This window comes from Cyprinodon tularosa, unplaced genomic scaffold, assembly GCF_016077235.1.
Source record: "Cyprinodon tularosa strain WSP-4 unplaced genomic scaffold, ASM1607723v1 ctg540, whole genome shotgun sequence".
Lineage (NCBI taxonomy): Eukaryota > Metazoa > Chordata > Actinopteri > Cyprinodontiformes > Cyprinodontidae > Cyprinodon > Cyprinodon tularosa.
In genome coordinates this window covers 361,298-388,271 of record NW_024039275.1, presented here as the reverse complement: position 1 = coordinate 388,271, position 26,974 = coordinate 361,298, and the positions used below count along the sequence as shown (strand labels likewise).

At 39.2% G+C, this 26,974-nt stretch overlaps 1 protein-coding gene across 5 annotated transcripts in view; it reads left to right on the top strand.

Moving 5' to 3' along the window:
- The window catches only part of rnf24 (ring finger protein 24), a 31,315-nt gene extending 12,585 nt beyond the window's left edge, over positions 1–18,730 (top strand). For 3 of the 5 annotated variants that reach the window (XM_038304757.1, XM_038304755.1, XM_038304756.1), the window contains exons 2-6: positions 3,880–4,029; positions 8,322–8,364; positions 8,876–8,917; positions 14,255–14,334; positions 18,185–18,730. In XM_038304757.1, the coding sequence (XP_038160685.1) occupies positions 3,887–4,029; positions 8,322–8,364; positions 8,876–8,917; positions 14,255–14,334; positions 18,185–18,326 (450 nt within the window). In that variant the 5' untranslated portion in view covers positions 3,880–3,886 and the 3' untranslated portion in view covers positions 18,327–18,730. Of the gene's footprint in view, positions 1–253; positions 314–3,879; positions 4,030–8,321; positions 8,365–8,875; positions 8,918–14,254; positions 14,335–18,184 lie in introns of all 5 variants that reach the window. The other 2 variants (XM_038304753.1, XM_038304754.1) reach the window with 1 other exon arrangement.
- Positions 18,731–26,974: the final 8,244 nt, after the last annotated feature.

The following is a 26,974-nucleotide window of genomic DNA, read 5'->3' as shown; positions in this document are numbered from 1 at the left end:
GTATTATTAGTCATACAGTGCATCTGTTGACTGAGATGTTTTTATCTGGAGAGCATTCAGCATGTTGATAAGTGGGGAGGGGGAGGTAGCTGCATCCATCATCAGTTTGAGACACCAATAGGACTCGGTAAAGGGGCCAGGTTCAGCCTGAGCTTAGTTATGAAAGTGGCAAATAAATGCAGTGGTCCAAACATCTTACCAGCAGGCAAACTTACCTTTTTCTTTCTCAACAACACGTTATGTCATTTTACAGAGGCCTGTGCTGCAAGTCTCTGCAGACTTTTCTGCTCTTCAGCATGAAGGCACCACTTGGGTATGTGTACTTCAAATAAATGATATGTGCATGAATCTGTGATCTGCATGAATAGACACGTCTTATCAAGTCATGATGATCTTCATCAGTGTTTTAGTCTATTCGTAGAATAGTAGTTTCTCAGAGGTGTTTGTCATGTTTGTGTTCAGGAAATGTTCCCAAAAATCCAGCAGATTCATGGTATCACTGTTTAACTTAAAATTATTACATAACCTAGTAAATTTAAAGTTATTGTATTACAACTGAGGACGTTGGTTTCTGACTGGAAGTGAGATGGGCTTCCCTTGAAAAGATGACACAACAGTCTCAAGGTGCGTTTACACCGAACGCGAACTGCAAAATTTGTGTCTGCTTTTTCTCATCTTGAAATCCGCCTGGCCAGAGAAAGCAGAGGAATTGAGGACATTGATTATTTGAAGCAAATTGCAGTGTTTTTGTACTTTAGAAAGCCGAACAAAACTGCCATCGTCGCTGGGTTCATGGTTTTCTCTCCAGAGGCGTAATATGTATGGGGACTAACAGCCCCTCCTCCAGGATCTGCGTATAGATGAGTTGTTTACGACGTTACGTTCGCCTGTCTGTGATCCAATTCGGGTCCCTGCTGTCCCACATTGGAGGACAAATCACCTGGACAACAGAGGGTTAGGTGAGACGGCATTCTGGAGTTCAGACAAGAGCAGCAGGAAATCAGAGTGAGAGCAAAAGTTATCCCGATCCAGGACCAGGCTACAAGCCATGTCACCATCTAGAACTAACGAACCATAGCGGGAGATCGGAGGATCCCTCCTGGTGTCAGCGCACTAGAGCGGGGATGAAAGGCAGAGCCAAGGTTTCAGGCTAGCTATAGAAGTTACCTGCGATGATCCAAAGCTATAGAGGAGCACACCGACAAGACACAAGTACCTGAAGGCACAATACTGAAGGCACTGGAGACTACAGCTGCCCAGAAGTAGGACAGTGCTACATCGGAGAAGCCAGCCATGAAGGCAGAGGTAGGAAAGGCTTCTGGCAGCTGGATCTAGCCTCTAGACTAACTGCGGGAGATGAAAGGAGAACCAGGGTGGATAAGCAAAGCTGGGAAAATAAGGCATTTGTCTGCGCTGGAAACAGAAACAGCCCTTCTAGGGCTTTTTTAAAAGCCACCTTAATCTCTTAACAGCATATCTGCTTTGTCCCTTTTTCTATTTTCCATTTCTAATTAAGAGAAGCTCACCTACGCTGCGCTCCTTTAATGTAGCTTATAGCCACATCTAGTCCCTGACTGGATATTGCGACGCAAATGTAAAGAAAAGTTTATTTATTTTTTTCAACTTTATTTGCAGTTAAGGTGGCAATCAAATGTCGGCAACTTCGCCAATATCATGAAGTTCGACTCCATGATTTGCAACTGTCGCCTAGTTCAGCCTTGCTCACTTTGCTTTGCTCCAGATTCACCCTTCCATGTACAGTAGAGATGACATGGAACTCCTTTGCTCCAGCTGTGAAATTTGCGTTCGGTGTGAATGTAAGAAATATGCATATTGACCTTTGTTTCATCTATTTTTATTGACTACGTTATCTACGATCGTACGATCTACGATCAGCTGAATAATCTCCATTGGGATTGAAGCCTTCAACCCCATTTTATGAGCTTTCTCACTTTTCAACAAGTTATCCTTAGTGAGGATTATGTGGTTTGGAAGGCCTACTTGCCATCACCTAACGTTGATTTTATCTAGAGATTCTCGTTCGCTTTTCTTCCAGAGCTTTTAACCCATGACTGTTTGTTATGGGTTGTGTTTGACTTTGTCCTATTTGCTGCAAAGGAAAAGTTTAGTAGCCTTGTTGAGGCCAGCCGTGTGCAGCATTTGGTGGAAGAGGGAAGTATTGAATTCTTCTAGGTATTATTCAGACACAAACTCCAAAAAGCTAGGTCTACAATCTTGAATACGAAATTATCTTTAACCAGACAGCCAGTCTCTCTCCTATTGGATGTTTTTTGTAGTACCCCTGTTGGCTCCGCTACATATATATAACATAGCGGCCTTATCTCTCTGCTAAGTGGTCTGTGAGTGAAATCCCCTTCTAGCAACTGAAACTAGTGAGCATGATGATGATGAAGACTGGACTGAGTAGTTTACTTTCAGTTTTTATGCAGTGAAGGAAGTTTGCTAAGCACAAGCTGACCGGCCCCTCATGTCCTCATTAAACCTCCCTTCCTGCATGCTTGTTTACTGGAGTCATTTGTAAAATTGAGCCAAGCTGGAAAGATATTTAAACATTTATCAGGAAAACCAAGAGGTTCCTCACTGAGTGACACCCTGATCTAATACATTAGAAGTAGGAATACACCCTTTGCATCCGGCTTTAAATAGGTAAGCATCTCTTTGTGGGGAGGTGGAATCTTTATACTCTTATGTAAGGACTGAGTATAGCTAAGGTTATCCTAATGTTGTATAACTGAGAGCGTATTTGTGTGAGTTTATAGTTATCCAGGAGGATTGGTCCCCAGCAAAACTTTCCACAGGAGGAGTTACAGAGGGTGAATCTGTTTGAGGGGTGGGAACCAACACGGCGTCCCTAAAGGAGAAAGCTATTCCTGTCATGCTCCCCTCCTCTTCTTCCATGGTCCCTTTTATGTGTAGGTGTGGACATGTCTAGTCATGCTCCTTTGGAGTGGGGGGACTTGGCCAACAGACTGCTATTGGTGTGGTGTTACTTAGATGAATTTGGCTTATTGCATTTTATTGATTAGATTTGATTAAACTAACAATATACAACTAATTTCAATATATTTACCTCACCTTTTAGGAGTGATCCACTTTTAGAATTTTCTTCACATTGTGTCTTCATGTCTGAGCAGCACAGATGTAACCGTAAAGTTACATTAAATGACTAAACGTTTTTTTTAAGCTGTATAAGAGAAAATACAGGTTGTATTTTGCAAAAAAAAAAGATAGAAAACTTATTTTTCTTCTAGTTTAAAGAGTTTGTGCAAAATGGTTTTCATCGCAAATGAGCTTTTAGTGTTAAGTGGAGTTCAAGTTTGTGTTATGTTAGTTTGGCCACAACTTTCATCTCCGCTGCTGTAAATCCTGAGTCTCTTTTAATCCATTAGGATAATGTCTGTCCTGTTGAATGTATTGTGTATCGCTGTAATTAGGTTTCATATTCTCAACACCTTATCACTTAGCTTTATGTTTGTAACATTTAGATTGGATTTAGATTGTTTAATTGAATGGGAGCTTTTACATTCAGTAAATCAGATTTAATTAATTTTCCTAAAGGGCCACATGAGTAACTAGTTCTGATGAGGGCTGGAGCATCAACCACACTCTGTTAATTTCAAAACATGTTTGTTAATAGATGTATTTATTAGCATCTGATAGTACCAGACATCTCTGTTATGGAAAGATAAGATGCATCAGGCTACACGGACAAATAGACTGCTTTTTAAATTTCCTCTAAATCACTACCTTTAGAAGAATACTGTATATAGAACTATGAAATAAATAAAAGTTGTGCCAATTAGTTCAGACATATTATAGTACTGATGTATTGCCTGTCCTATGTTTCTCTCCATCCAGAATATTCATGAGCTCCGATTTCCCACACTACAGTTTCAAGATGCCAAATATAGGGTTCCAGAACCTTCCTCTTAATATCTACATTGTGGTGTTTGGGACGGCCATCTTTGTCTTCATCCTCAGCCTCCTCTTCTGCTGCTACCTGATCAGGTAAGAGCTGTGCTCCTTTTTGCTTTGGATTTGAGTAGAACTAGATTTCTTTGATGGGTTTGTTACGGGTCGGTGTAAAAAAAGTGTCATTTTCTTAGCTTTGCAGCTTCCCTGAGAGCAGCAAATCTAAAATAAGGTGAAAAGGTTACACATATGCATTTGATTTATCTGCTTTAACAAAAAATAAAACAGTTTTTTTAAGCAGTGTGGTAATACTGACCAGCTCCTAACAATGCTAATTATAGCATTTCCTTTAGCACTTCCTGTTGGTCTGAAAATAAAGGTTATTAACCATTTTTAATGAGACTGGGAGCTGTCAATCATCTCTAGCTTAAAATCTAAAAGGCTTTGACTACTACACTGAGTCTGTAATACAGTTTGACATTTATCTATTTTTGTTAGTATTGGGGTTATGAAACCACTACTCTAATTGGAAAATAGAGTTAATATTAGATGAATAGTAATTCAATGTTTTCTGGGATAAAAAAAAAAGGCTTTAAATTAGACAATTCTATAAAACAAAATAAATAATAAACTAGACAAACCTGGGTTGAATGTTTTGAACTGATTACAGTTCCTTTCAATCATTAGTTTTTTTTTTTTTGTGTGAACACTTTTAATTTATTCATAAAAATTTGTAGTTCTTAGTCCTAAAAAAGCTGCTAGAAATTTGTGTCTTTTTCATTGACCCTGTTTTTGCTTCTAGTGTCATCTAATGTGTTGAATTTACTGTTACTTCCATAATAAGAACATCATTTTTATTCAGTGTACCAGATGTCTGTCCTATTGGGGGATTTGGGTCCCTGAAGCATTGTTTTTCATTTTAATAATTTTTCTTACCACATTACTTGTTTAAATTGACAATTCTTTGTACAAAACAGAAAGCATTAATGGCAGCTTTCAAATGAGATATTTTTACACCTTATGAAAGCCATTGAGTTGTATAGAAATGTTGTTACCGCCACACTGTATGGCACTTTCCACAGCTCCTATTTTTGTCTTCCTCTATAAAATGTTTTTTTTCTCCCCTTTTTTTTCTAAAACAGCACAGTTTGGAGAAGGTTCCCCTCATAGTAAAATTGTTGATTTATTTCTTGTGTCTCGTATCGTGAACAGTTAAAATAGTGGGATTATTGTTTTCTAGGATTATTGCTTATTGATTATTGTTAATAAGATTTAGATTTCTGGAAGAGTCGGCTAACCTTTTTCAGCTTTACCTTTATTTAGTCTGTATATGTGTGATTTTTATAATGATTTGAAATGTTGCACTTTTACTGTTTTAATTTTATTGACTGAAAGCTTCTTCTAATTCGGCAAGATTTGAGAGTAATCCTCAATATAGTCATTCAAAATGCAAGCAATCTTTACTAGTCACTTCCTTGCCCCTCTTTATAAACTAATGTGTGTTATCAGATTATCCTCAGTACTGGTAATACAGGGTGTTTTTCCGGCCAGTAGCAAACTGAACACAAATAATGCACTACATTGTTTTATTTGAGACAGTGAGAAGCAGCAGTCCCTCCCCCCCTTAAACTCTCCCCTCGCCATCGTGTCTTATCCTATCTTGCAGGGCAGAGGGTAAGTAAAATAACTACTCCTACAATTTCTCATCTTCAGTTGAATAAGAAGCTTTATAGCTTTGGTGCAGTTCCATCATTCAGTACTGAACGTCCAGATCAGTTTAGTTACTAAAGGCATAAAGAGCATTTTTTGCTCTGTTAAAGGCTTCTAAAGATGCAGTCTCCCAAACGATTGGTCTAGAAACACTTGCACAATATTATTTACGTTAGATATACAATTCAGTGTTTTCTTGCTAAAATTTAAAATGTGGTTTAGAAAATATAAAATATTTTACCACAGGTCCTGTTCATTTTAGGACAGTATTGTTCCAGGTAAATTAATAAATCTAATTACATTTTAGTTGAGATTTTTCTGCACAAGACATGTGAAGAAAACTAGTAGGTTGTATGTTTGAAACTTGCTCGCTTCATTTCTGTTGATTACGGACCTGCTGTGCATGTGCCAGGGCTTTCCAATACAAGCTGATTCAGTTTTCCTGTTTACACGACAACAGGAACCAGGATGTTTTTGTATCCTTCTAGATTGGAATCCGTTTCCACAGAAAAACGGGCATCATTGTGATGTAAACAAACAGTAAAAAGACAACTTAGCCCATCCAATTTTTAACCAGAAATGTCTCAACCCTCAATCTGGCAATAGTTTGGACCCTTAACAATAAGAGCCTATTCAGTAAATAAAAAATGTTTAAAGCACAACTTGGATTAAGACTAGCCCTTAAAGGAGCTGCATGCAGAATGCCCTCTCAATACCAAATGCCCTTTTAGACAATTTAGACTTGTTTTTCTCTTTATAAATTCTGAGGTTAGAAAAATATATATTAAGCAATATAATTTCCCTTTGGGATAATTAAAGTATATATTTGTAATTGAACTGAATGGAATTTGCATCTCAGGGCTTAATATTTGCTGCAGTAATAAAAGAAAATCTTATATTTTTACAGCAAAGATAAACGGACAAGAACACTGGCAAAACTAGTTGTAGTGAAGACCCCATGCACACAAGAACATTTTGCTTAAAACATCCTATCAGTGAATATCACCACAGAGAAATTCGAGGCAGACCTATCAAGCTTCTACTAGCTGATTGAGGTGTGATGAGATCTCAAGGCAGGCTTTGGTATATTAGAACACCTTGATGATTCTTTTCCATCCCCAGTCTTATAACGGGTTAATATAATCTGTCTCAAATACCAAGATTAGTTCATTAAGCTTGTCTTTCAGTTAAATAAGATCAGATCTTCCATTTAAAAAATGTCAAACAAGCTTATTTTTCTTTTAATTAAACAGTTAATAACACTGACCATTAAAGGAAATGGGAACTATTTTATCTCCCTAATTTGTTCATACACTTATAGCAGAAAATTATGGGATTACCAGGTTAATACCTTCTAATAAGGAAGAAGATTATACTCATTTAGCCATTGAAGCTTGTGTCCGAAACATGGAACAGTTTTTTTTGTCATTTCCTAAAAAAAGTAGTTGAAGATAACTTGTTTGTTGATATATTTACAGGCTTAAAAAGTTGGATTAAATAGGAAAAATAGATGTTTTGGTGTCTGGGCTGAAGGTAAATTACACTATTGATCACTGGTTTATTTATTGGTGCTACTAAAATCTATCCAAGGTAAAACAAAGCGATTCAATTACCAATGGTGTTGTACTTTTTAAAAAAACTACACAACCTGGATGCCTTGAAGTGTCCCATTCATGTTCTGTCTATTTACCCCGTTCTGTCTTCCCACTGCATTAAGGGAAGTTAAACATTCCCCATCTATGATCCAGTGACCTATTTACCCCTCTAACCATTGGGAGTCTCTGCACCTTTACATGCTGACTTCTTTCAAAATGTCAGTTTATCTCCTAGACTGTGCTGCTTGTTTTACAGATCCCTCTCACTCTGCTGCGAGAGGTTAAGGTTACTAATAATGGAGGTAAATCTTACAAACCTACGAATTTCTATTGTCTCTTTTGCTTTTTACCCCCCCCCCGTCACTTTTTCCGCATTTTTTAAACTCCCTTTTAAGTATGTTTTTTTTTTAGAATTTCCTCTCATTTAATGTTGATCATGTTCTCTCACTGTTCTCTGAAATATTTTTACTCAAAGCTCAACTTGTGTCTGTAATAATTTTCTTGGAAACTGTGCAAGACTCTTCTGCACAGCCTTCCAGTTTCTAACGGCTGTGGAAAACTGCTCTGATTAATGTTTTTGCCTGAGGTGCAGTGTTTTGTAAAGAAAGGAAGGCTTAAAGTCTTCTAAGAATATCTTCTGTTTATGTGTAATTTGACTTTCTGCTGTGTTCGTCAGTAGAATAAATCCCTGAAGTTTCTTAAGCTTTGTTTAAGGAGATCTTCTACTCCTTTTCTGTGTTTGGTTGATAAAAGCTCTGTTAGCTGTCGGGAAAGCTAATTTTGGCTGGAGTTAATTATTTGACAGAGGGACCATACAAAAAAAACAAGACAGTTATTCTGCTTTTTCTTGTTTTGGCTTTCTTTCTTCCAAGTATATTTTTTGTGTAAATGTTCGGTCTGATATGTTTTTCTTGTTGACACGAAAGACAACATTATTGGATAATTGATTCTCTTCAGCCAAAGCCAGTTTTGTCCATCTCTTTATTTTTGTTGTCTTCCTTTGCAGGATGCATGGATATATATGTCCATGTTTATTAGTGAAATAACTAATCAGAAGGGTGCTTGTCTTTTACTTCTTTCCAGGTTACGGCACCAGGCACACAAAGAGCTTTATGCATACAAACAAGTAAGATTTTCACACATGTTCACTCTATTCCTACCTGGGGGGAGGTGTACATTTATCATTCCCACAATGTAATATTAATGACTTTTAAAGGTATATTTGAACTGTTCTATTTTTAGGATGGAAAGGTTATTCAACATACCACTGCAATAAAAAAAAAAGAAAACTGGATGCACTAGATGTCTCTTATCCTCACAGGGTTTAACATTTACCTAAATCCCAGCTGATGTTTAAAGTACTGTAAGAGGAATCCCATTTGAACGAACTTCTTGCATAATTAGGAGCAGGATGTTAAAACATCACGTGTTTTAGCTCTTCAGTTCGACCTGTAAAAACAAAATTCATAAAGTCTTTAAATGTACTTTACACCTGAATGTTTTACTTTAAAAACTAGAGACTGGTTTTAAATTATTCTAAGCAAAACCTCTTAGATTGCTGTTTATAATAAAGATGTTCTGTAACTATTAAGTGGTACTGTGGGTGTTTTCTCATTATCTTTTGGTATCCCTTTTAGGTCATCCAGAAGGAAAAAGTCAAAGAGTTAAACTTGCATGAGGTAAGCACTCATCTTTTTGAACTTTAATCACCAATTTTTGCTGCTCTTGTCATTTTTAATTGAGCCTCCAAAGTACAGATGGTTTTTGAATGTGAAATAGTTGTTGAAACAATAAAGCAGTCATTATGTAAATATCTGTGTAGCGTTCGAGTTTAGGTGGAAGCTGCTAATGAGATTTGTGGTGTAATTGTAAAACATGGAGGTTAGAAATGCATTTAAAAATGGCTTAAAGGAAAACTTTGGTGGATAAACTGACTTATGTGGAAGCTTATAGATGTCTCCACATTCTTGGATTAATTTTGTGATGTGCAGTGTCTTGCATATGTATCAGCAGAGCATTATTCTTACCAGTGTGTGTTAAGGGAGAAATTAGGTGCTTTGGGTAGAGCCAAGTCACATTTCGAAAGGATGAATAACTTCAAATATTTGTCCCGAGATTGTATTTTTTTGGGCTGTATAATCAATTGATGTGTTTCATCAGTAGATGCACGTGTGAATGAAGCTAATGGCTGGGACGTTACAAAACTGTTACAAACCAACAGCAAATGGGGATGAATTTGTAGTTTATTAAAAAAGATAAAGTTTTTAGAAAAATGTGGGTTAACCATAATGGATTTTATCAGCAGCCGTATCAAATCAATGTGTTACTGATATCTTGCAGGAAGTCGTGGCTATAAAATATTTAATTTAATCTCAAAAGTGCATATCAGAGAAGCAGAAGTAATGGCCATTGCATTGCACAGTTTACTTTATTTAAAGTTGGAAATCTCTAGTGTGCTGTGGGTCATGATATTTTGAAACATGGGGGGAAATCTAGAGAACCAATTTGAACATGATGTAAAGAGAGAAAGCTGTTGCTTGATATCCTAAACAATGTAGCAGGAAAAGAAAATATGATTCATATAGCCTGCACACCACCTTGCAAAGAAATCCCCATAGCATAATGCTGCCACCACCATGCTTCATGTAAAGGGGTTGGTTTTCCTCCACAAGTTTTAAATAAAGGACTCCGTCACATGGGAGCGCCCACATAAATGTTTCTCTGATGTATTATCATTTGGCAAGGAGACTCATTAATAGAGCTTGTTAAGGGGTGTGATACTGTACTTCGTTAAGGGCCTAAATGTAATAGTCTCAATGTTAGGAGTTAAAGGTCTACTTTTTATTTCCTTGCTACTTTCATCTTGTTTTTAACTTTTACAGTAAACAAACAAATGCTCCTGAACTCACTGCATGTTGAAGCAATAAAATAAATTCCATAGCCATGCTAAAAGTTTGTTTTATCTTTTAACAAGGTTTGGTTTGAAAACATTGATTTTATTGGAGCCTTTTGTCACTAACTGCCGTGAAGCTTACTGTACACTGTTTTGGATGTTTTGAAATTAGACAGCGCAGTCATAACAGCTCAACCAACAGAAGTTAGAACTGCTAAATGTCAATGTGAGTTTATCTATATAGCAACCAAAAACAACAAACGTTGACCAAACTATATTAAAGTTTAGTCAAGTAAACTGAATACATGACAATAACAACAAGGAAAAGTAAAGATCTTCAAAATATGTATCATTGACATGAAATGCATCATAAAATAGTTTGTTTTTTAACAGTTTTAGTTTAATAGAATCACAAACTGCTAGAAACAACCCACAAAGACTGAAGATGGGTCATAAAGCGCCATTTAAGACTGTTGGCTGTCTAAGCAGTCCTTACACGAAAGCAGTTCCAATGAAATCAGTTGATTGATTAAGTGCTTTTAATGCAGTGTTAAAGTTAAGAATGTTATACAAAGTTATGATGAAGGCCAAGCCTTATAAACCTTTAAAGCAAGCGATAAAATTTTAAAACCAATCCTAAAGCTAGAAAAGCGATTGGACAGTTGACTTACACCTCATGAGCTAAAACTTGCTCATGATCTGGATCATTACCAAATTTTCTGCTCTCACCTTCTTCATTCACTCGCCTTCTTGTTTTAGCACTCTCTGGTTTAGAGGGGAATTGCTTTTTTTCTCCCAGCAAATAATGGTAAAGAATCCTTTAAAAAATGTTTTCATTCAGATTATCACCAAAATGGATAATCATCACCAAGATTTATGCTCATGTTTTTTAGCATGTGCTAAAATTGCAAGCTCCTGTGTTCTGAACACGTTTTAAGCTATGCAGTTTCATTTCAATTCAGTTTATTTCTATAGTGCCAATTCACAACACATATCATCTCAAGGCACAGTACAGTTCACCAGATCATACAATCAAAATGATTCAAAGTTTTCTATCTAAGGAAAACCAGTTGATTGCATGCAATCCCTCACTCTAAGCATGCTTGTAGCGACAGTGGTGACGAAAAACTCCCTTTTAACAGGAAGAAAACTCCAGTAGAACCAGACTCTGTCTGAACGGCCATCTGCCGAGGCTGACTGGGGTTGAAGTGAGGATTTATGTAACTTTAAATTCATCTGATTAAGTGATTGATGTGTTTTGAACAGATTGATTAAGTCATGCTGCATGTTACATTTAAGGTATTTAAACCATTATCAGTTAGCTCCACTGGATTGTATTCGGGGATGTCAGAGTTAATGGGAATGATTGCAAGTAAGATTCCATACTTCCTTCTTGTTAAAGGGAAGTATGAATAATAAAATAACTATAGAGCGGTTCGAAGAATCCTTTGCTTTTCCCATAGTTGCTATTTTGGCTACAGTAAAGACCTGCATGTTCTCCTACGTCATGTCCTCGCATGACTCACTGCCATGTGAAAACTACCATCTCCTGGTTAAGTCATCAGTCCCCTGCATGTCATTATTACATAGTATCAGTCGTCTAAGCGTGGATGGAAAATTACAGGCAAAATGTAAAGCAGCAGAACTGGCTTTATTTTAGAGTCATGGTGGACTCCAGTCAGCAGCACCAACCTGGTCCAAGACAGTTTATCAGCAGCCTCCCAATCAGCACTCAGACCATTAGGGTTCATGTTGTTAGAGGTTGAGAGAAAGTAAATGTAATGTGATTCTTAACCGAGACAAAATAAACAAGCTGAGGACAATAATGCACACTCAACCCAGGCTGGGTGACCCATTTCTGAATGTAAAGTTTTATCCCAGAGGCACGAGTAAAGTCAGGCTGGATTTCAAAGTCGAGAAACAATTCTTTCTGTGGGATGGGTTTACGGGTCAAGGCTTGCTCCAGAACATCTGAGGTGTAACCTAACCGGATCGTCTACAAGAGGGTTTGAGCGTGATCCTGCAATTAACCAAACCATTTCTCACGTGTCCAAATGGGTAACATAAACAGTTCAGTTTGATGCAGTAAAGCAGGATTTAAAAGCAAAATATTCATGTTAGAACAGGGGTCTGCAACTTTTACAATCTAAAGCAGACCTAACGATGATCTCAGCTAGCATAGTTTGTATGCTAGATGGTTTGGTTTACTTCTCTGAACTTGGCTGAATGTTTTAGGCTTGTAGAGATTTCATTGCTGAAGCACAAACAAAACTTTGTAAAGTTTGACTATTTTTAAGCTTTCTCATTCGATTCTTTTTGTCATCTATGCTTTTTTGCTTAAGTGCTTGTTTATGTGAATTTTTTATTTCTTTTTCCTTTTTCAGAGCTAATGTTCTTTGGCACTTAGTCAATGTGAGGTTGGTAACAGACTGAAAGGAAAGGACTACATTCTGGTTGTTTTTTGTTTGTTTTTTTCTGTACCAACCTAATTTCTTAGTCGCTTGTTATTAAACATGGTTGCTTGTTACATATTTCAGCTGTTTCTGTCTGGAAGTCATGAGTTAAACTATTAAGAAGTTAAAGTCTTTGTTCTGCATTTATTTTCAATGTCATTTTAGTTTTGTGACTTTGGGGTAATTTAAACTTGACTTACAGGAATAGAGGTAGAAGGGATGGTTTTTCTCTGTTAAACTCAGATCTGAGTGGGACACCAAAGATGAGGCGTTAGGAAAAAAAATACCAAGAGCAAATTGATCTATTCCCCAATCCAGATGGTTAAAAACAGGCATCCACACAAATAGCTGCTCTGTGTTCCTAACTGGTCAGGAGGAAAAGCTTTGAGCCCCCATACAGTTCCTTTCACCCACAGATGTCCATCCACCCATAAATCTATGCAGCTAAAGGAGTCATTGTTGCTGCTATAAAAGAGCTGTCCACTAGGTGATTGAAGTTTTCTAACACAAACGCTTTCTACAAAGACAAAGGTCTTTTTAGAGATTAGTTGCAGGGATGCTAGCAGCTTTTTTTTATTTAAACATTGCACTCAGTCATCATCCTGAATAATGTCGATGGTTTGAAATAGAGTAGTTCTTGATAACATACAGGTTTCCCATGGAGTCTGGGAAAAGAAGAGTTTAGGTATTTTCCTGTTGTTTCCTTAAAAAAAAAAAAAAACAAAAAAAACAGCATTGACGGGAAATATTGTCCCTTTTACCTCCTTTTCTGTGATCACCCGTCCTTCTTTTGAATTTTCTAGCTTGATTCAAAGGTAATCCTTTTTTTTATAAGGGCAACATTAAGTATTTTAATCTCACCAAGCAAGCATGACCCAATATATGCCGTCAGCACTGTGCTCATGGGCTTCACGTCATCGTAGGTGGTCCCTGGGTGCTAATTCGATCTAAAAAACACGTGGAGACCTGTGGACTCTTACACTGTTTGCCAACGTAAAAGGGAAGAGAAATGCTTTTCTATATGTTAGGTTGCTCTAGATGAAGTGGGGATTAGGACAGTGTTGGTAAATAAGTTGGGAAACATTCCTGGTCAAAGTGATCAACAGAAGTTTCAATAGAATAAGTGAAATTACTCAAATCTTTAAGATATAATAGTTGTTGCAGAGTTTTTGTTCCTCCCAAATGGAATGGATGAGAACCGGTTATGATCAAACCCCTGGGATTTTGAGTAAACCTTTTTGTAAATGGCTTTGGTCTATAATCTGTCCATCTGGAATCATTCACTGACATGATTTTATGTGAAAAGCTTTCCGAGTTTGCCATATCTTCGGCTTTTCCTTGCAAATCTAGGGGTGAAAAAATTCCAGAATCCCTGAAAAGGGCTGCAGGTAGTAAGACTTGTGTGAGCGGACATAGCTGGACTGTTACTCATCTGTTTTTAAAGTCCTGTGATTGTCTTTTTGTTCAATTTTGGCCACAGCTGTGTTTTTCTTTGTCAGTCTGACTTTCACCGCTGCCTGAGCAGTTTGTTTGCAGTCCACTGACACAAAATTGTGATAAGTGCAGAGGGAACCAAAGAGAAATAAATTAGCAACACATTAGCATTAGGGCTTTGTTTTATTAGTTTTTTTTACTGAAACTGTAGCTAAAGCTCTGGCCTTCTCTTTCAGATATGTGCAGTGTGCTTGGAGGAGTTTAAACAGAAAGATGAGCTGGGGATCTGTCCATGCAAACACGCCTTTCATCGGAAGTGAGTATAAGACTAAATTCTCTGAAATCTGATCAAAAATTAATTTAGGAAAAAAAAGGCTTCTTTTGTACCGTATTTTCACGACCATAAGGCGCACCGTACTAAAAGGCGCAGTCTCAGTTATGTGTCCCATTTCTGTATTTAACACACACATAAGGCGCACCGGACTATAGGGCGCGTTTTTTATATACAGGTACATGTCCTCTACTACCTTTAAATACCTCTACTGCGTATTTAAAAATACAGCGGGGGCAAAACTGAGTATGATTGTGCTTTATTCATGTATTTATTACAAAGTATTAATCAAACCTGGGTGCTGGCCGTGAGACAGACACATCGCAGATGACAGAGTGCTGTGATCACTTCTAAATTAACTTAAAATCCTGAAACCTGCCGACGGAATTTGTTCGCTTTTATTACCGGTATCCTGGTGCCTGCAGTTTAAATTATTTAGATGAAAAACACCTGCCAGCCACCGCGGTGAACCTGGAGGCTGCCCAGCCTAGAGGCTGCTGTTGAAGGGATTTCTACTGTCGGCGCACCGCTGGTATGTGGGGGTCTGAGCGCCTCCGACAGAAATAGATAATCTGGATGAACTGACTGCAATTAAGTTTTCAGGTGGCCTTTCTCACTTAAAAACATATTAAAACTACTTTATTCCCACTGATCACAGCAAATATAGCTGCAAGATTTAGATTATTTAGATGAAAAAACACCTGCCAGCCACCGCGGTGAAGAGGAGGAGACCCGCCCAGTGGCTGCTGTTGAATTAAGTTTTCAGGTAGAAAAATAGAGCGGGAGCAAAACTGAGTATGTTTGTGCTTTATTCATGTATTTATTACAAAGTATTAATCAAACCCATCAAAGTCATCATCCTCTGTTTCTGAATTAAACAGCTGCGCTAAATCAGACATGCCAATTTCCCCTTCTTCGCTGTCAGAGTCACTTTCCGTGCAGCGCGGCTCCTCAGAAATAATGCCGGCTTTTGCAAAAGCTTGAACAATAGAGCCAGCAGACACGTTAGTCCAAGCATCAACATTCCATCCGCTAACGATGGCGTAACTTGCCCGGCGCTGCCTTCCACTTATTCTGAAACTGTGGTCTCCGTCTGTCCATCGCTCCCACGCCGCTCACAGCCTTACTTTGAACGGCCGCTTCACACCGATGTCGAGCGGTTGAAGCTCCTTTGTCAGACCCCCCGGGATAACGGCGAGCACAGCGTTCATTTTATTCAACTTTTTTTTCACATTGGCTGTGAGATGGGCACGCAGCGATGGTGATGCGTGGAAAAAAAGCACCTGGTCTCCTCACATACACCTGCCTCAGCCACGCTTTCATCATCTCCTCATCCATCCAGCCTTTTTCATTTGCGTTAATATCACATGTCATCAGAGCGCTGTGTCTGTCTCGCTGTCAGCTCCCAGATCAGCTTCTCTGATTGGTTGATGCGGCGCGTCCAGCAGCAAAACTTCAATTTTTCCATCTCGAGAAGCAGCAGCGCGTTGGCGGTGCGTCAGATGCTTAAACGCTCCCGACGAGCTGCGCCTGCTGCTCAAAACGCGCTGCGGGAGTTACAACACACATAGGGCCCACCGCACCAAAGGGCGCACCGCACATTTTGAGGGAAAAAAAAGACGTTTAAGTGCGCCTTATAGTCGTGAAAATACGGTACAAAAGATTATCAAAGAAAAGGTATAATTTGAATTTTTCATGTATAAATTTATAAGTGGACACGTGTGGAGAGGAATACAAAACATGATGGACTGGTTGAGTTGGCTCCTGTCCTGCCATTTAAACTGTTGTCCATATCAGTCAAACCCTTTGACCCAGTTTTCTGTCCCAGGAGCTGAAGGAGCTGGGACCATAAACTGACTTTAATGTTTACAGTTAAATTAACACTTAACAGTTCAGTTTTTATTATAGATCATTAAACAAATTTCTATAATGGATCAAAAAACCTTTTTTAATACAAGAAGAATTTTTCAAATCATAATTTCCTTTATTAAGAAAAAAAGCGTATTATATCTTAATAGATGCTAACTGACAAAATAAAAAGGTTTACGTCGCCTTACATCCTCCTGAAAACTAGAGCACAGTTTCAGTAAAAGAACCTCATCATCCTTATAGGCAGACATGTGTGTTGTAGAGTGATGGTCTTGGCCTCATATAGTTACCGTAATTTTCGGACTATCAGCCGCACCTGAATATAAGCTGCAGAAGCTAAATTGCATGATTTGTACATATACAAGCCGCACCGGACTATTAGACTATTATCATATGGTTCATGCACAGAGAAGATTGTCGGGAAAGAGGCAACTGTTTGGGGAAGCTCCTATTTATTATTTCTACCGGTACGTTTCTTTTCCATAATGAGGGTGTCACACAAACTGTCTTGAGCTCGCAATGTCCGTCTTTCTCGCTGTCATTCTGTCTCGTACCACTCAAGGCAAGGCAAGGCAAATTTATTTGTATAGTATCAGATAAATCAGTATCAGTACAAAGACAATGCAAAGTGCTTTACATGATTAAAATACAGGAAGATAAAACAGAATCAAAGCAAGAAGGAAAAAAAAAAATTGTAGAAGTCTGCTTCCAGAGGACCTCTGCATTCCCGCGCGCGCGGCTACTGTACTTGTGTGTTGAAGCAAATGTGACGTCAACATGGTGGATGGTAAAATCCATATATTTAGCTATTACCCTAGTGGCCGTTAGCTGTAAAAGTCCATAGATAAGCCGCATTGTTATATAAGCCGCAAGGTCGAAAAATGGGGAAAACGTTGCGACTTATAGTCTGAAAATTACGGTATTAATAGAACAATTAACTTTTTTTTTTTTTTCCTCACAAGTTCATGACATTAAGCTCTAGATTACTTGGTTCAAACAGCAGAGATGCTGTGGTTAGAACTTAAATAGGCTATTAATTAATTGAAAATCTTTCATTTGGCTAAATGAAAACAATTCTGCAAAAGAACAGGAAGTAGATCTGTGGGGCAGTAACTCCTTTACATGGGCCCCATTTGGTTTGGGTTGATTTTTTTTTCTTCCATTTCTCAGGAAATTAAATCAGCTTTTGGAAACTTGTTTTTGTTTACAGACGTGCTGTGCATTATTCAAACCGTGGGTATCTGATCTTTCCAATGGTTTGTCACACATTCCCCTGCTCACACAGCAGTCCTGCACACTGTGAGGTGGGGAAAACAGGCCTCCCACCGGGCTGACGGGTCTTTCAGGGGTCAGCAAAACATTTGATGTGTACATTTAGCAGACTGTGGCTTGCAAAAAAAAAAAAAAAAATGCTTTTTAAGGTTTGTAAAATAGTTGAGTAATAAAGGATCCCGTGAAAAAAAGCATCTGACTAGATGAATTTGCCACACTCTTCCTACTGTTTGCTTCCTTGTTTCTCAGTTGTTTAGGGTTTTTTTGTAAACCCTCTCAATAAATAAATGTGTTTTGAACAGCAGTTTATCACATGGCCACTAAAATGACATCACTGTAACCTCTGTTGAGTTTGCGTATATTTTCTAAAATGAACAGAAGTGTGAAAAGAGCCCCACCAAGGCCATATTAGATATCACAGTTGACAGATATCGGTAGGGTTAGACACTCTGCAGAGTTTTATCTCAGAACAATACAGCTCTGTTAAATACAGTTATTAGATAAGGGCTAGTTTGGGTTATTCCTGACCAGTAAAGCCCGGTTTATGATTGGGGGTTTATGATTGGCGCTTGAAGTTGACATGACTCTGATATAAGATTTCAGAACATTTAAGATCTGTTTTTTAATGAACTCAGATACATAAAAGTATTGGACATCTTTCAAAGACTTTTTGCCTCCTTTTTCTGTCCCTTAGGTGCCTCATTAAGTGGTTGGAGGTGAGGAAGGTGTGCCCGCTGTGCAACATGCCCGTCTTACAGCTCGCCCAGCAGGCCGGCACCACGGAGCCCCCTGCGCCCGTACAGCAACCCCTGCCCGGCGCAGAGAACCTGGTTTAACGAGCGCCGGGCGCCTTTCTAAAAGCACTCGGCCCAGAAACCACACCCCAACGCTCACCTTAAACAGACACACTTGGCTGTGAACTGACAGAAACTGGAGTAAGTGCACAGAAACTCACCAAACCGAGAGTCTGCAGCCATCATCACCTACGCAGGAGTCCCTCACCATCAGCAGCGCTGAGTGGCTCACAATCAGCTGCTCCGTTTTTATTATTTTTTTTTTAATTCATAGACGATGAAGTTGATCTAGAAGTTTTTTCCTTTTTAGTCACTTTTTCACAACCAAAGCGCTTTTTCTGGACGGCACCAGCAAAAGACAAGGAAGAAGAAAATGACAAAAAAAAAGAAAAGCCAAGAACTTTATGACACTAAGATTTTCTTTTTGTTTAAAAAGCACTTTATGAGAAGGCAAACCTTTATTGCTTTAGGCCTAAGGTCATGTGTTTTATTTAATTTCTTTTCTTCATCTCCGTGTACAAAGCAGATCTACCGTATTTTCACGACCATAAGGCGCACCGGACTAAAAGGCGCACTCTCAGTTATGTGTCCCATTTCTGTATTTAACACACACATAAGGCGCACCGGACTATAGGGCGCGTTTTTTATATACAGGTACAAGTCCTCTACTACCTTTAAATACCTCTACTGCGTATTTAAAAATACAGCGGTGGCAAAACTGAGTATGACTGTGCTTTATTCATGTATTTATTACAAAGTATTAATCAAACCTGGCAGCTGGCCGTGAGACAGAGACATCGCAGATGACACAGCGCTGTGGTCACTCCTAAATTAACTTAAAATCCTGAAACCTGCTGACGGAATATGTTCGCTTTTATTACCGGTATCCTGGTGCCTGCAGCTAAAATTATTTAGATGAAAAACACCTGCCAGCAGCCGCGGTGAACCCCAGGCTGCCCAGCCTACAGGCTGCTGATGAAGAGATTTCTGCTGTCAGCGCACCGCTGGTATGTGGGGGTCTGAGCGCCTCCGACAGAAATAGATAATCTGGATGAACTGACTGCAATTATTAAGTTTTCAGGTGGACTTTCTCACTTAAAAACATATTAAAACGACTTTATTCCCACTGATCACAGCAAATATAGCTGCAAGATTTAGATTATTTAGATGAAAAACACCTGCAAGCAGCCGCGGTGAACGAAAGGATTTCTACTGTCGGTGCACCGCTGGTATGTGGGGGTCTGAGCGCCTCCGGCAGGAATAGATAATCTGGATGAACTGACTGCAATTATTAAGTTTTCAGGTGGACTTTCTCACTTAAAAACATATTAAAACTACTTTATTCCCACTGATCACAGCAAATATAGCTGCAAGATTTAGATTATTTAGATGAAAAAACACCTGCCAGCCACCGCGATGAAGAGGAGGAGACGCGCCGGGGATGCTGTTGAATTAAGTTTTCAGGGAGAAAAATACAGCGGGAGCAAAACTGAGTATGATTGTGCTTTATTCATGTATTTATTACAAAGTATTAATCAAACCCCTCAAAGTCCTCATCCTCTGTTTCTGAATTAAACAGCTGCGCTAAATCCGACATGCCAGTTTCCCCTTCTTCGCTGTCAGAGTCACTTTCCGTGCAGCGCAGCTCCTCAGAAATAATGCCGGCTTTTGCGAAAGCTTGAACAACAGAGCCAGCAGACACTTTAGTCCAAGCATCTACAATCCATCCGCAAACTGCGGCGTAATCTGCCCGGCGCTGCCTTCTTATCCTGAAACTGTGGTCTCCGTCGGTCATCCATCGCTCCCACGCCGCTCGCAGCCTTACTTCGAACGGCTGCTTCACACCGATGTCGAGCGGTTGAAGCTCCTTTGTCAGACCCCCGGGATAACGGTGAGCACAGCGTTCATTTGATTCACCTTTTTTTCACATCGGCTGTGAGATGGGCACGCAGCGATGGTGATGCGTGGAAAAAACCATCTGGTCTTCTCACATACACCTGCCTCAGCCACGCATCCATCCAGCCTTTTCCATTTGCGTTAATATCATATGTCATCAGAGCGCTGTCTGTCTCGCTGGCAGCTCCCAGATCAGCTTCTCTGATTGGTTGATGCGGCGCGTCCAGCAGCAAAACTTCAATTTTTCCATCTGAGCTGCAGCAGCGCTTAAACGCTCCCGACGTGCTGCGGGACCTTTTGCTGTGCCTATACCCGCGTCAACCATTGACTTTGCATGTAAACTCGCTGCTTCTGCTGCACCTGCTGGGTCCGGTTCACACCGATGTCGAGCAGCGTTAATTTGTTTCCCCATGTTTTTCACATCAGCTGTGAGATGGGCACGCATGGAGTTACATATTAACAGCGATGGTGAGGGGTGGAAAAAAAACACCTGGTCTCCTTACATTCAGCCACTCTTTCATCATCTCCTCAATGAGGTGGTCTCAAAAGTCGCAGTTACAACACACATAAGGCGCACCGCACCATAGGGCGCTACGCACATTTTGAGGGAAAAAAAAGACGTTTAAGTGCGCCTTATAGTCGTGAAAATACGGTATATGTTTTAAAAACACCACAAATATCCAGATATATGTCAGAGGGACTGTAACTCTGGAAAGCTTTGGTCTGCTTTAATGTGAAACATTTGATCATGTTCCCCATCACCCAGGCGTTACTCTGACTGATCAGCTCATCTCAGACAGAAACAACATCCAGATTTTAGGTAACCAATGTGCTCTCTAAGCCAAGGCCTTTGAATTGTTTCATGGAAGAAACACTTCCAGCTTTTCATTGCTCTGTTTTCTGTATCAATATCATCAGATTAAGCGTTATATATTTCACAGATGAGAGCTTGAAACTTGGAAGAACAACTCTGAAAGTCACCTCACAGCAAACTAGTGTTGCACCGATACCGATACCAGTATCGGACGGGGCCCCGATACTGCCCTAAAATGGGGGTATCGGTATCGGCGAGTACCAACAAATAGGGCACAGATACCATTTTGAGAGGCATAAGTTTATTCAGCTGTTGTCACCCACTCCTGGTGGGCAATAACAACTTTAAATTTTTATTATCCAGTAGAACTGTTTATTAAAAAGTTCTACTGGATTCACTTTGTATTAGATTTTTTCCTGCTTCCCAAAGGTAGGCAGCAGCTTGACAAAGCCATGATGGCAAATATTTTACATTATTATGGTATCGGGTATCGGTATCGGGGCCAAAAAATGGCATCGGCGCAACACTACAGCAAACGTGTCAGAATGTTATCCTCCCTCCCATTTCAGCCACGTTATCTCTCTCGCCACTCATAATCTATTTATTGATGTTTCTTTTTCTCTTTAAAACATCTTTTTTTTAATGGTTACAGCTGCATTTCAGAGAATAGGTCAGTGAATTGTCCCCAGTGCCAGGAGTCCTGCCCTCAGCGTGTTATCAGCACATCCTTTTAGTGGACGAACCTACGTGCACATGGGGGAGCGGCTGGAGCTGCCCTTCCTTTCTCTCACTGCCATAGTCAGTGGTCAGCAGGTTGGAGTGAAACAGCATTTTCATTCATGCAAACGCAAAACTTTTTTTTTTTTCACTGCAGTAATCTGGTGCTTTCTCTCCTCTCTCCAACTCTTTCTGCACCGGTACAACACGCTTTTGTCTGGTGCCACACGTTGTTCAGCTCTGAGCCATGGTTTTGTCCCCCTGTTAGCTGCTTTGGTGAATTAATCTGCTACCCCTGTAACATCAATGGAATAAAATAGTTCCCAGAGGTTTGGGAACTAAATGTTTAGTAATCTGCAGGATTTTGTAGCGTTTAGTGAGAATGTAATGATAGTGCTTGAACTGAGAACGCTTGCAAGCTGTTATAATCAACCATGAGATAATAGTTGTAGCAAATTAGAGTTTTTGCACCCTTTCAGATCCGATAATAACCACTTAGGAGACTTTTCGTAACGGGAGTACAGATGATACGTTCTGTATCTGGTGCTTATCTATTATTATTAGGCCACGGCCACATTTGGATTCATTTATCTGTTCCTCTGAAAGAACCACTAAGTAACATTTTATTCTCATACCCTAGCAAGTTATGACCGAGTTATCTCTTTTGCAGGCTTTGGTAACTTGCGGGCACATAGGGATGTTTTTTTTTCCCCATCGATGTTACATGTAAAGCAGTTTAGTAACGAAGCTAAGGTTAAAAGGTAAAACCTGGAATCCATGTAAATGAAATGGAGAGTAATTCTCCTTCAAACTAAGCTTCTTATTTTCATATTAGAAGATAATATGATGATGCATTAGTCTTCATATCCTGTTTTTTACAAATGAGAATCTGATAAGTGAGGCCTAACATTCAGTTTCAACCTCACGGAGGTCAGTCATTTGTTTTTTGCAAAATTGTCCAAGCCCAGTCGGACTGTATGCAGAGCATTTGTAAGCATTTGTTTTCCTGCCTGGGCTGCATCATGATGCTGACTCTACTTAGAAACAAGTCAAAGTTAGTTGCTGCTCTCATCCAACCATCACTATTCAGGGTTATCACATTAAAGGTGGCTGATTATAAATCCATACTGTTCTTTTTATTCTGTCATTTTCCTTTTAGGCCAGAGTTGGGCACTAATTTGTGCCGTATATAATCCCGATAAAACCAGGGAAAACATCCAAATGTTGTTTTAAACATCTTTGTATCCTTTTAAATGGTGAAAGTGTCTCCAGAAGAGCTCTGGTACTAAAAAAAAAAAAGACAAAAATATGAATCTATTTACTGTACTGTGGTCCAAAACTGGCATTATTTGAACTGAAAACTAATAATACTAATTTTCCTGTGAGTCGTTGCACCCACATCAGCCTTGGTCGAACAAAAACCATAACGACAAAGAAAAGATGTGTTAAGAATACATCTGTGTTGATCAAAATGACTGTAAGGCCTTCTTTAAGCTTGGTATGTGGCGAGTTTTTGATATGAAAAGGCTGGGACTGTTATTGTTGCAGTATGAGAAAGTGGAACTGCCGTTTCCAAACAACCTCGCTCCCTTCCATTCTAACAACTCAAGTCTTAAAGCTTTGTTTACGGAGCTGTCCCTGAATCTCGCATAAGAAGGAAATGTTTACTGTGACCGCATGCTGCTTTGCAACCATTTTCTCTCACCTGTGCTAAATATTCGATGTTAGTATTATGTATCCCCACACGAGTCACAGTAGAAGCGATACTTTATTTAGCAGCTGACGCCTGCTGCTGTTCGTCCATCTTTGTTTGTTTCCGGATGCTTTTTTCCCCCGCACAGGTTTTCCCTCTCGTGTGCCGTCCTGATCGCACTCTAGGTGCCAATTTCAAAACACAAAATGTTAGCAATTGAAGCTTAAGCTAAATGAGAAGAGAAGGTCTGTGTTTGAGATTAAAAGCAGGGAGTTTGATGCCAGGAAAAAGAATGGGGCTGTTGAGTGTGGTTTAAAAAAAAAAAAGTCTTCCCACTGCTGAAGTCATCCCTGACGTCAGCTTTGCTTCTGACTGAGCTGTTATAAATAGACACCCTGTCAGGACATAAAAAATTTACTGGAAACCGGAGGAGAAAGGGACTTATTGATCACGACACACTGTTATGTGGCAAAAAAACAAAGTATTCATTTTGACAAAAAGAAGAAAACTGCTGCTTGAGTTTCATTGTTTTATGGTTGGATTTAGCAACCTGAACATTTAGGGTTTAATCTCTTTATCACTGCCTTGTTGAAGTGAAACCTGTCTTGTTTGTATTGTGTATTTATTCCTCTGTAGCTCTTACAAACTCACAAGTAACCCCCCCACCCACCCAAACAAGCCTCCCCCCCCCCCTCAAACTCTCCTCACTCTTCTCCTTTTTTGTAACATTAATTATGTTTGTGAACCCTCACAGACATTGTTTGTAAAACTAAGAATTCTGCAGCAGAATATTTTTGGAGACTATATGCTGTACAGTATTTGTAAGCTCTATTTTTGTATATTGCTCTTTTGGAGAAAAAAAACAGACTAAAATGTTTTTTTGTTTTTTTTTTTGCTAATTTCATGTTTATTCATTTTAAGAGAATCTTGCATGTGACTGACTTGAAATGTAAATAAAAGTTCCAAGTTTTGGAAAGAATATTGTCTAATTGTGCTTTATTTGTAGAATGATTAATCTTAATCCAAAAGCAAACATGACAAGATCAATGAGAAGTTTCAGTTTGTGTTACTTTAAAGATAGCCTTAAAGTCGTTGTAATACCGCCCCATTGTGTTGAAATGATGCAAGTTTCCCTTTTAAATTGTTTTAAAGCTGTGAATGTAATACAAAATAAACTTAATTTGATTATCTTTTTGACATAAAGGCCTCATACTTGTAAATACTAGGGATGGAACATCTGAAGAAATGTACCTCTGCATTTAACCTATTCCCTTGGGGAGCAGTGGGCTGCCAGTGTGAGGCAATTGGGAGTTAAGGGTCTTTGCTCAGAGTCAGTCTGTGGGAGTGGGGTTCAAGCTCAGAACCTTGGGATTCCAAGCTCTACAGGTGCTGGTCATAAAATTAGAATATCATGAAAAAGTAGATTGATTTCAGTAATTCCATTTAAAAAGTGAAACTTGTATATTATATTCATACATTACATACAAACTCATATATTTCAGATGTTTATTTTGTTTAATTTTGATGATTACAAATGACAACAAATGAAAATCTCAAATTCATCATATCAGAAAATTAGAATATTGTGAAAAGGTTCAAAATTGATGGCCCCTGGTGCCACACTCCAATCAGCTAATTAACTCAAACCACCTGCAAAAGCCTTTAAATGGTCTTTCAGTCTAGTTCTATAGGCTACACAATCATGGGGAAGACTGCTGACTTGACAGTTGTCCAAAAGACGACCATCGACACCTTGCACAAGGAGGGCAAGACACAAAAGGTCATCGCTAAAGAGGCTGGCTGTTCACAGAGCTCAGTGTCCAAGCACATTAATAGAGAGGCGAAGGGAAGGAAAAGATGTGGTCGAAAAAAGTGTACAAGCAAGAGAGATAACCGCACCCTGGAGAGGATTGTGAAACAAAACCCATTCAAAAATGTGGGGGAGATTCACAAAGAGTGGACTCCAGCTGGAGTGAGTGCTTCAAGAACCACCACACACAGACGTATGAAAGACATGGGTTTCTGCTGTCGCATTCCTTGTGTCAAGCCACTCTTGAACCACAGACAGCGTCAGAAGCGTCTTGCCTGGGCTAAAGAGAAACAGGACTGGACTGCTGGTGAGTGGTCAAAAGTCATGTTCTCTGATGAAAGTAAATTTTGCATTTCCTTTGGAAATCAAGGTCCCAGAGTCTGGAGGAAAAGAAGAGAGGCACTTCATCCACGTTGCTTGAAGTCCAGTGTAAAGTTTCCACAGTCAGTGATGGTTTGGGGTGCCATGTCATCTGCTGGTGTTGGTCCATTGTGTTTTCTGAGGTCCAGGGTCAACGCAGCCACATACCAGGAAGTTTTAGCAGGATTCAGGAAGCTGCAGGAAGCACTTCATGCTTCCTGCAGCTGACCAACTTTTTGGAGATGCAGATTTCATTTTCCAACAGGACTTGGCACCTGCACACAGTGCCAAAGCTACCAGTACCTGGTTGAAGGACCATGGTATCCCTGTTCTTAATTGGCCAGCAAACTCTCCTGACCTTAACCCCATAGAAAATCTATGGGGTATTGTGAAGAAGAAGATGCAATACACCAGACCCAACAATTCAGAAGAGCTAAAAGCCACTATTAGAGCAACCTGGGCTATCATAACACCTGAGCAGTGCCACAGACTGATCGACTCCATGCCACGCCGCATTGCTGCAGTAATACAGGCCAAAGGAGGCCCAACTAAATACTGAGTGCTGTACATGCTCATACTTTTCATGTTCATACTTTTCAGTTGGCCAACATTTCTATAAATCCTTTGTTTTTATTGGTCTTCAGTAATATTCTAATTTTCTGATATGATGAATTTGAGATTTTCATTTGTTGTCATTTGTAATCATCAAAATTAAACAAAATAAACATCTGAAATATATGAGTTTGTATGTAATGTATGAATATAATATACAAGTTTCACTTTTTAAATGGAATTACTGAAATCAATCTACTTTTTCATGATATTCTAATTTTATGACCAGCACCTGTATGTCCTAACCAGTAGGCCGCCACTCTCCACAATAATGGCTGAATCCCAAACAGCCCCAATAACCCTTAACTATCAAGTGTCACTTGCAGTAAAGTCACACTTGATGGTGGAAGGCGCCTGGATTGTATGTGAGGGCAACAAACTAGAATGGGACAGCCTCTTCCCTCTAACAGAAAGCAGTTGTTCCTATGGTAACTCTGTGGCACAGGTCAACATAACAAATATTTGCCATTTTCTTTCAAATAAATCTATCCAGTCAAATCAAATACTTTTAAAGAGGACTTTACATTTAGGGTTAAATGATGTCTGTTTGTTCTTTTCCCTGACAGAAAATCATGAGTTAGTATATGGAAAAAAACCAAAAACATAAAAAAAATGGAAGATCGTCTTTGAAAGTTTTGACAGTGTAAAGTTTTTTTTTAAGAAAGGGGCAAATGTTTGTTATGTTAACCTACAGCTGTTCACATGGGCCATCACTGTATTGCAATAGAAACGACTGCTTTCCATTTCCCTGAATTTACAATTTCATCTAAATTGTCTAAATGTATTGT